This window comes from Salvia miltiorrhiza, chromosome 8 (genome assembly GCF_028751815.1).
Source record: "Salvia miltiorrhiza cultivar Shanhuang (shh) chromosome 8, IMPLAD_Smil_shh, whole genome shotgun sequence".
Classification (NCBI taxonomy): domain Eukaryota; kingdom Viridiplantae; phylum Streptophyta; class Magnoliopsida; order Lamiales; family Lamiaceae; genus Salvia; species Salvia miltiorrhiza.
The window spans coordinates 45,531,918-45,542,297 of NC_080394.1; the positions used below are offsets into that span (position 1 = coordinate 45,531,918).

The 10,380-nt window shown below is 43.0% G+C and overlaps 1 protein-coding gene across 1 annotated transcript; it reads left to right on the plus strand.

Annotated features, from left to right (window-relative positions):
• Nucleotides 1-8,473: 8,473 nt before the first annotated feature.
• Nucleotides 8,474-9,214, plus strand: LOC130998540 (uncharacterized). Its single transcript, XM_057923956.1, has one exon. The coding sequence runs from the start codon at nt 8,474-8,476 to the stop codon at nt 9,212-9,214; it is 741 nt and encodes a 246-aa protein (XP_057779939.1).
• Nucleotides 9,215-10,380: the final 1,166 nt, after the last annotated feature.

Here is a 10,380-nt window from a genome sequence, read left to right on the forward strand (position 1 = left end):
GAACTCCTACAAGAGTGAGGCCTTCAGAAGAAAAGCTCAACAGAAGAATGCTCATGTGCCAACCAAAGCTACGACTACTTCAGTCAGACGACCAGCAAAGCGCAAGAGATCGGCACGACCAGTTCTGAAGCAGGGTTCCAAATGGAACTCGAGCTAACATTGAAGGACCCAAATCTTGATTGGGTACCTAAATTGACTCTTCCTTACAGGTCAAATGTAGAAAATCTAAAAAGAAGGAAGAAGTCAAGGCTTCAATCAGAACGTGGTATCTTAATAGCGGCTGTTCGAAGCACATGACGGGCTACAAAGAATATCTAACTCAGTATGTTGAGAAAGCTGGATCCAAAGTTGCATTCGGAGACAACTCAATCGGAGAAACAAAAGGCTATGGTGTAATACCCGGGCTTCCGATGACATGTTTAAGTGCTTAAGTTTGAGTATTTAGGGATTTGATCCCTTGTTTGATTTACTTTGTGTAATGATGTGATGTGTTATATGAAGTTTCTAGTTATTTTTTATGAAGTGATGTTGAGATGTTCTTTTAATGATGTGAGAATGATGTGGGATTTTATATCCGTAATTGAGTTCGAGTATTTGAATAATTAGAGATAATTATTTGAATGAGAACGATGAACTCGGAATTGAAATTTGAGTCCGTTTAGACGTTTTTGAAAATTTAGACATTTTGATGATGAATAGTAAATACTGCTATTTCGTCTTTTTGTCGATTTTCAAAAATCTTACGTGCACGTCGTCGAGAAATATTCTTAGTTTTTCGATATGAGTCCAACGACGAAAGTTTTTATTTTTGGACGACGAGTGAATAGTAAACCTGAATTTCTCGATAAATGAACATAGCGTTTATCAGAATTTCGAGAACGAGCTTACATTTTCTATATTTATATGGAATTACGAGTGTGATGAAAGTGAGTGGGAGTCGAGAGGGCGAGTAACGAAGAGTACGAGTAGTTAGTCGTTAAAATGAGATATTTAACGACTAAGTAAGATTAATATCGTAAATATCTAGGCAAACCCTTCCTTAACCACCCCCCCCCCCCAACCGCCCAAAGCTCCCCCTCTCTATATAAGGCGGCTGTGGGTTAGCCCCCACAACCATCACTTTCACGCACACACACACAAACACCAAGAACACACACTACCACCATTGGAGCTTAAGTGAAGCTTTTGAACTCCGATTTGAGCACCGAGTCGAGTGCCGAGCACCTTTTCGAGCACGTATCTACGTAGGTAACATCTCTACCTACGTTTTGACGATTTTCTTTTCGATTTTCGTCGACGTCGAAAAATATCGATTCTCGACTTTATTTTGAAACGACGATGGATCGTCGTTGACTCATCCAAAAACACCTAGTGGATGGACTCGAATTTATACGAGGTCGTCCTAGGGTGGTAAGGTGACTCAAGTCGTCTCACACGGAAGGCTTAGCAGGGCTTCAATCATGCTACGCACAGAAAATAGGAAATAAACCTAAACACTCTAATCAGAAGTTTGGGTCTGACACTCACTCTCCAATTAACTAATGCGTAATTGAAATAAAGCATATAACGTTAACTAGGCAATAGATAGGAAGCAGAAAAAGAACGCAAGAAGGCATATAAAGAAGGCATATAAAGAAGGCATATAAAGCTAGGGTTCTAAATTAGCAATCTAGAAAGCAATAATTAAATCAACAACCATAGGCAACGATTATCTAGGCGAGATAAAAGAACAAGCATTCAACTAAGGGAAAGCATTAGCCATCATTAATCCTAAAGAACATGTAAACGAAAAGCAACACAAATTCAACGGAGAATTACGGAAACAAATCAACCAACGATCTAACTAAACTAACTAGGCAATAAGATTAACAAAGCATAAATCAATACTAAATATCATGATGTAAACGTGTTCAATTATCTAGGAAAAGAACTCCCAAGAAAGCTTATAGAATTCGGTAAATCAATAGATAGAACTTACAATTGATTAAAGGAAACGACGATCTAGCGTAATCCGAGAGTTTCTAATGTGTTTCTTCCTACCAACACTCTAAGAAAATACAGTCAAAATGGAGTTGGAGGCTGGATGGGTCGAGAATGGGGGAAGAAACCCCTAAAAAAGGGGTTTTAAACCCTAAAAAATGTAACTTCCAGACCGCGCAGGCGGCCATGGCCGCCCGGCGGCGCCGCCGCCTATGCCCTTCGCAGAATGGGCACGGCGGGCGCCGCCTCCCGGCGGGCGCCGGCCACTGCACTGCGCAGTGTTTTTGTTTTGATCCGTTCTCCCTCGTTTCAAGTCGGATTTTAGATCCGTTTTCGCCTACGAACTCGTATCGAGACGAACTTCGATTCTTCTTCAGACCATTCAACTAAATCCTGACTTTATTTTTGTCAACATATCAATCAATTTGACCATAAGATCCTGAGACAACAAAATTAGCACAAAAGCTCAAATCAATCAACTCTTGAGTGAAAGAGACCAAAATAAAAGTCAATATAAGACGTAAACACCCACAAATTCATCACAAAATAGGGCTAAACAATCACAATCATCAAATGGAAATCCACAAGCGATTCTACTCACCACGCAAAACACCAACCAATCCAAGTCTTTCTAGATATCTATGTTCCCAATCAAGTGTTCAAAGCTAAAGTTTAAAATGCAACAACAAGATGATACAACTCAATCCGATCAGACCCAATTCTCCGCTAGGGGTGAATTTCCTAATGCAATTTCCTTTATAATCATATCTCGTTCCTTTTTCACATTCTTTCATCTTTTCACATTTCACTCTCTTTTCTGGGGTCAAGTTATTTTTGCTCTTAATAGATAGGCCATATTTCACGAGATTGACATTTTTGGAAGTGATCCAAAATATTCTCGTATGGTTTCCCATGCTCATAATGATGCTATTAGAGGAGCAGAGACCCAGAGCTATCAAATACTCAACAACCAACCAAACATTTCAACACAGAGATAGATATTAGGATATTGCAATGAAAACACTCCCCCTAGCCTCTATCGGACAAATCACATCAAGAGTTGCTCATCAGGGTGTTGCATCCAAACATTAAACTAATTACACCAAATTGGGAACAATTCAATCACAAAGGACAAGGACAACAAACCACTCGAAACACCAACCAGAATCGCTAGTGAACCACCATCAACATGCGAGGTGCACTTAAAAACAAACAAGAAAACAAGATAAGGGGACCATTCGCCCCACACAAGAAAGCCCAAGAACACAACAAGAAGACACCCACAGGATTTACAAATACCAACAAACACCCCCCCCACACTTAAAATCTGGCACTGTCCTCAGTGCAAACAAAAAGAGGGGTGAAAGAGGAAACTTCCCTAAATACCGATCCAGTGGTGAGTCTGTAGTGTCCCACGATGTCTGCCTCTCTCTCATCCATAGAACAAGCAGTCTCCAACGCAACAACCTGCACCAAACAACAGAAGCAACAAAACACAACACAAACAAAACGAAAGAAAAACGAAACAAGAAAAAGCAAGAAAACATGGGTTGCCTCCCATGCAGCGCTAGTTTTTAAGTCGCCAGCCCGACTAAGAGAATCCCTTAACCAAAATCCGATTGAAGATCCAGCTGCCTTAGCGCCCTTGTAAACACATCTTCTTGAATTGCAGCTACGGGTCCTCCAAATGAGTCCTCCACGCTCATATCCTGGGATGGCCCTCTATCCACACATCCAACGAAATTGAGTGACCCAACCTCATCAAGCTTCTCTTCCAATAGCAAAGCTTGCACAGAAGGCCTTGCTCTTTATCATCTTCCTCTTGCAGCTTTTCCAGAAATTCCTGCTCAATGTCAGCCTCATCCTGCAAGTTAGCAAGCGATCTCGTCCTCCTCCTGCAGCTTATTAAGGAATTCCTGCACAATATAGTTCTCATCCAAAGCATCAAATGTTTCAACATAAGAGCAGATTTGAATTAACCGATTGGGGGTAGTAGGTTTTTTATCAAAAACTGAGAATGTTACAGCTCTACCTGCCCCTGCCATACTCACAGTTCCCGTACTCACATCGATTGTCAACATATCAATCAATTTGAGCATAAGATCCTGAGACAACAAAATTAGCACAAAAGCTCAAATCAATCAACTCTTGAGTGAAAGAGACCAAAATAAAAGTCAATATAAGACGTAAACACCCACAAATTCATCATAAAATAGGGCTAAACAGTCGTGAGTATTTAGTATGTTGTTCTTGGGTAGATTTCGAGCATGTTTAATGAAGGAGTTAAGGATGGTTTGAACCCTAGCCATGGAACCCATGAGCGCAGCCGTCCGTGTTCTTCATCGTCGTCACTCGTTCTTCGATTTTTGTTAATCGATGTAACTTGTGAATGTGTTTTAGGAGCATGCTAGGTTTGTTCTTTGTTAATATTGTTTTTACCAAGAATGTTAAGTTGTAGGTTGTAGAGATGGTTGTACTTTGCGTGAACTTAGAAATGCATGTTAAGGTTTTCTTGAGTTTTGTGTTCTAAGTTGGAAGTTGAGCATGATAGGTTAAGTTTAAAGTTTTGAGGAGTGTTAGATTGAGAGAGAAGCATGAGAACCCTTTTGTTTGTTGAGCATGAGTGGTGAGTGTTGAACTTTTAGAGTTGGTGCGTGAATTCCAGCTCTGCCGAGCTAGTCAGCTCTGGCAAGTCAGCTCTGGCTGTTGAAGTCAGCTCTGGCGAGTCAGCTCAGGATGTTGAGTCAGTACTAGCTGTTGAAGTCAGCTCCGGCGAGTCAGCTCTGGATGTTGAGTCAGCTCTGGCTGTTGAAGTCAGCTCTGGCGAGTCAGCTCTGGATGTTGAGTCAGCTCTGGCAAGTCAGCTCTGGCGAGTCAGTTCTGGATGTTGAGTCAGCTCTGGCAAGTCAGCTCTGGCTGTTGAAGTCAGCTCTGGATGTTGAGTCAGCTATGGCAAGTCAGCTCTGGCTGTTGAATTTAGCTCTGGCGAATCAGCTCTGGATGTTGAGTCAGCACTAGCAAGTCAGCTCTGGCTGTTGAAGTCAACTCTGTCAAGTCAGCTCTGGATGTTGAGTTAGCTCTGGCTGCCAAAGTCAGCTCTGGCGAGTTAGCTCTGGAAGTCAGCTCTGGCCGACCAAAGTCAGCTCTGGCGAGTTAGCTCTGGAAGTCAGCTCTGGCTGACCAAAGTTAGCTCTGGAGGTCAGCTCTGGTTGGCGAGTCAGCTCTGCAGAGTGAGATTCAGCCCTGCTGAGTTAGCTTTTCCGTGAGGTCCGCTCTGGCTGCCAAGTCAGCGCTGGCAGGGCAGTTGAGTTAGTTTTATTTTCCTATGTGAGTTTAATTAGTGAGTTTTCTGTTTTGATGATCTTTATTCTCATCGATTCTTCATAACAATGAAGGTCCGTTTGGGAAGTGACGACTTGAGAGGGAGAGAGTGACGTTACCTGTTTGCAAAGATGCAACGAGGTGGGCTTTTCTACGCTAAAATCAAGATGTTTATGCGTTTGATATATGATGTATGATGTATTGATGTATGATGTATGATGTATGGCTAAATGGATGATAAATGCATTGATGTTTTATTTTCCTTTCAAAGCATGAACTGAAAATATATTTTGAAGTCATTGCATTGCCAAATATTTGAGATTTTAGTATGTTATCTATCTGTCTGAGCATAATGATATCGGTTCTACGCGAGATAGAATTAGTGTACACAGTGATCGTGAGTCTGCTTCCAGGTTGGCCGATTGCAGTGCTGCAGAGGGAGGCCTCCCTCTCAGTACATGAGTTAACAGATATGGTACTTACTTGAAAACATAGACTGGCCAGTCAACTTTGAGAAATGGAAATGAATTTAGCAAACATAAGGCTTTAGATAAATCCCTTATGCTTTGTTTAAAGTATGGCAATGACAATTTATAGCTTTATAAAGCATGAGATGTGATGTTTTGGCATGTGTTCTCTGAGTGCTTTTGTACTCAGCCCTGCATATGTTTTTCTAAAAATGTGCAGGTTAAGCTGATGTGATGATGGTGCTGCAATGAGCGGAGTTACGGGGTTGTTAATAAATATGTAACCTGTCTAGAATATGTCTTCATACATATGTCTAGCTACTTTTCCGCTGCAGAGTACATTTGGTACCATGTTATATCATGTCGTACTTTAAGTTTGAGAGAATGGTTCTCGTTGATGTAATAACTTGATTAACGTCTTATTAAGTTTTATGTCATCTTTCTTTAATGCTTAAACTGAGTCTTATTCATTAGACTGTTTTATTTTGCATTAATGAGTAATAATGACGAGTCTTATTAAAATGAGTAAGTTTTACGGTTATAAATTACGCCCCTTTCTTCCCCTTCTTCTTTAACCCCTTCCCTAGTCGTGGATCACTCGGCCTAGTAATCCCTAGCTAGGGCGGGCTGCGACAGAGTGGTATCAGAGCTTTGGCTTGTAGGTTAAAGCTCTGAATTAGAAGTTTTGAGTTGAGTATAGAATGAGTTACTAGGCTAATAGTTATTAACAACCGTGAGCTCAGCGCACCATCACACCAAGCTCAACGAGGTATGTAAAATTTCAAAGTTTAATCGTCATTAAATTTTGAAGAGCATGATGTTGAAGTTATATGTTGAGTTGTGATGTTATACTTTGAGCATGATGTTGATATTATATGATGAGCTATGATGTTATACTTTGAAAATGCATAGCTTGAGTTTGAGCATGAAAACATGATTAATAACGAGATATTATGTTGCATGAATTATGAAGTGATGTATGATGTGATGTTTTTGCGATGTGAATTGTTTGAGCAGTTGAGATGAGTCATGATGATTTAGATACAGGAATCTAATATCATTGTTTAGAGAGATTTTCTACTAAGTAGAAGGATGAAATGAGAACTTAGAGCTTAAGCTTGAGAGATTTAGCATTTGCTTTTAAGTACTTGTTTGTTTGAGTTATGTTGTGCTTGTTTATGTTTCCGGAGTTGAGCCAAATTAGTTCTTCGAGTCACCTTTAAGTTTTCCTTATAGGATGGCTAGAATTATCCGCACCGCGCGAAAGCCGACGACCATGAGATCGACCCCAGCACAGGTCAGGCGTGAGTATGAGACATATGATATCTACCACCGAGACACGTTGGTAGAGTTCCTGGCGCACTACCATAGACTGTGGCTAGAGGCCAGCCTTCGAGCAGGGGTTACTGGTCTTGATAGCATCATGCGCCTAGTCAGTTTGCTGCCGGACGAGTGGCAGAGATGGGCAGGAGTTATGGCCCCCCATTACATCTACCGCATGGGGCAGGCCTTTGATCTCTACGGAGACTTCACTGGTTTCGTGGCCGTGTTGAGCCATAAGTTTCTGGCTTGGGGAGTTCCCCCGATTGGACCGCACGAGAGGCCGTTTGATTTGGCCCGAGCTTTTGCGATTGAGCTGCCCGAGTTTGGGTCATACCACGACGAGTCAGTGCCAGCTCCAGCCCCTCAGGCCATACGATCGCCTAGTACGGTTGACAGGCCACCATCTCCGTACTATACTCCATCTCCTTATTGTGTACCCTCACCTACTATTCCCGATGTTCCTGGAGTTAGTCACCAGGACCAGTGCGAGGCAGGAGGATCTCGCCCCACAGGAGTTCAGAGGTCTGCCGAGGATGACCCAGAGCAGCAGGTTCCAGTTGGGACGTGCCGTCTTGAGCCACTGGACCCGCACGAGATGGGATTCATCACAGACACTCAGATTCTCTACGCGGATCTACTTACGGGATGCCTTTCACACCGGGAGCTCCAGGAGAGATTAGTAGCCATCGAGTCCGTCTTTGGGGAGGACCCGATAGAAGTTAGGGTTGAGGCAGAGGACGAGGAGGAGCCGATGGAGGATCTGATAGAGGCTGTAGCCGAGGATGAGGACGAGGAGGAGCCGATGGAGGATTCGATAGAGGCTATAGCCGAGGATGAGGATGAGGAGGAGCCGATGGAGGATCCGGTGGAGGTTAGAGCCGATGAGGACCGCGAGAGTGTGGGCAGTACGCCCTGGCCATAGTTGTTTCCTTTATGTAGTGATGTATATATAGATGGGAGATACTAGTACTTGATGTTTTTGACATGCTTCGATAGGCATGTGTATATATTGCCCTATAGATGCCATATAGATAGATGTTCCTAGGATGCTAGAGTAGCAAGTAGATGAGTCGCCGGTAGGAGTGACCGTATGAGGTCCATGCCGAGACATAGTACTATTTATGATGTTAGCTTAGAGCGACATCATAATAAGTACTATGGTATTTTTGTGTAAGTCCTCTAATGAGGCAATCTTGTTGTGTATATATATATATATATATATATATATATATATGGTTGACCATAGTGGTCTTTTGTTAGCATTGATAAGCTTTCTTTCTTGTATGAATGTCGAGTGAGCGTGATTGTTTCCTTGAGTTGAGTATAGCTTCGTCGAAGCTTAGAACGATGTTGATGTGAGACTTATCTTCTGTTACTACAGAATGCTTCCGAGATGCAACCAAGGGCGTTATTTTGATGATAGGCGGGAAAATACTCCCCCGCCACCGCCGCAACCTGAGAGGAGAATCGAAGAACTTTTTCTTCGACAAAATCCACCCGGATTTAGTGGGACTGGAAGTCCACAAGAGGCAGAAGATTGGGTTAGAGCTTTGGAGATGATCTTTAAGTTCCTCAGGTGTAATGACCAGGAGAGGATGTTGTGCATGTCCTTCCAACTAACCGGATCAGCCGATTACTGGTGGGAAGCACGTCAGAAGACTCTGACACCCGAGCAAATAGAGAACTACACCTGGGAACAATCCAAGACTACCCTTTTTGAGAAGTACGTACCAAGGAGTTACCGTGAACAGCGAGAAGCTGAATTTGGAAATTTGAGACAAGGAAAGAAGTCGGTTGCAGAGTATGACCGAGAATTCTGTGATTTATCACGTTTTGCTCCACAGAAAGTGGACACTGATGAGAAGATGTCTGAGCTGTTCTGCGCCGGTTTGAGGCAGGACATTAGGGTAGTGTTGGAAAGTCAGGCCACACTGCCATACACTGAGGCTTTGAATCGAGCCTTAGATATGGAGTTGGCTATGCAGCCAGAGAAAGCACTACAAGCACCTGCACCGCCGCTAACTCAGACAAAAATACCTGGAGGACAACAGACTGCGCCTCCAGCACAGACTGGAAAGAGAAAATGGGAGGACAGAGGACAGGGCAACAGAACGCCGTGGTAAGGACAAGGCCAACAACAACAGGGTAAATAGAAATACCCTGGACAGTCGTCAGGACAACCGAGGACGCCGCCGTGTGCCAAGTGCAACAAGATGCACTTGGGTATTTGCAAAGCTGGATCGAATAATTGCTACAACTGTGGACAAGCCGGTCATTACTCATCGCACTGCCCGAGTAAACAACAAGGAATGGCAAGAGGGAAGCCTGATCAGAGTTCGGCTCAGCCCTTGAGAGCCATTATGGGGTATCCGCAACCGCCCCAACAACAACGTCAGCCGCAAGGTCCACATGAGAAACAGCAACAGCAACCACTGCAACCGCCACAGCATCAGAGAGCCTTTGCGCTCAATCAGAAACAGCCCGAGAAAAATCAGGGAAACTTGACAGGTATAGGCAAGATTTTGGATGTACTAGTTATAGTTCTGTTTGATACAGGAGCTTCGCATTCTTTTATTTCTCAAGCATGCGTAGATACCTTCAAACTATAACCAAAACTAGCTACACCCGAATTGAGAGTAATTACTCCTGTAGGAAAAGCTACTACAGTTTCTCACGTGATTTCAAACGTAGAGCTTAAGTTAGGATCACTAAAGTATGTGGGACGTAGACATTATTCTAGGAATGGATTGGTTAGCAGAGAACTTTGCCACGATTGACTGTAAGAAGAGGAAGACAACTTTCCAGCCACCTGAGAAGGAACCGATGTGCTTTCATGGCGTAGATAGAAGTAAGAGAGTCCCAATCATTTCGGCACTTCAAGCGTCGAAGTTGATGAAGAAGAAAGGAGCACAAGCTTACCTAGTTTACTTGAATGATGAAGTAGAATCAAGTAAAAGCTTTAGAGGATGTAGCAGTGGTAAGGGAATATGGAGATGTATTTCCCGAGGTGTTACCAGGATTGCCACCAACGAGACAGTTGGAGTTTACTATCGACTTAGAACCTGGTTCAGCACCAGTGTCGAAGGCACCCTACAGAATGGCACCTAAAGAGCTACAAGAGTTGAAGATTCAGTTACAAGAACTGCTCGAGTTAGGTTTTATCCGACCTAGTGTATCCCCGTGGGGAGCACCAGTCCTTTTTGTCAAAAAGAAGGATGGCACGTTGAGAATGTGCATAGATTATCGCGAGCTGAATAAATTGACACTCAAGAACAAATATCCTTTACCA

Coding starts and splice junctions, on each gene's coding strand:
- LOC130998540 (XM_057923956.1), top strand. CDS start 8,474: ATGCTTCCGAGATGCAACCAAGGGCGTTATTTTGATGATAGGCGGGAA.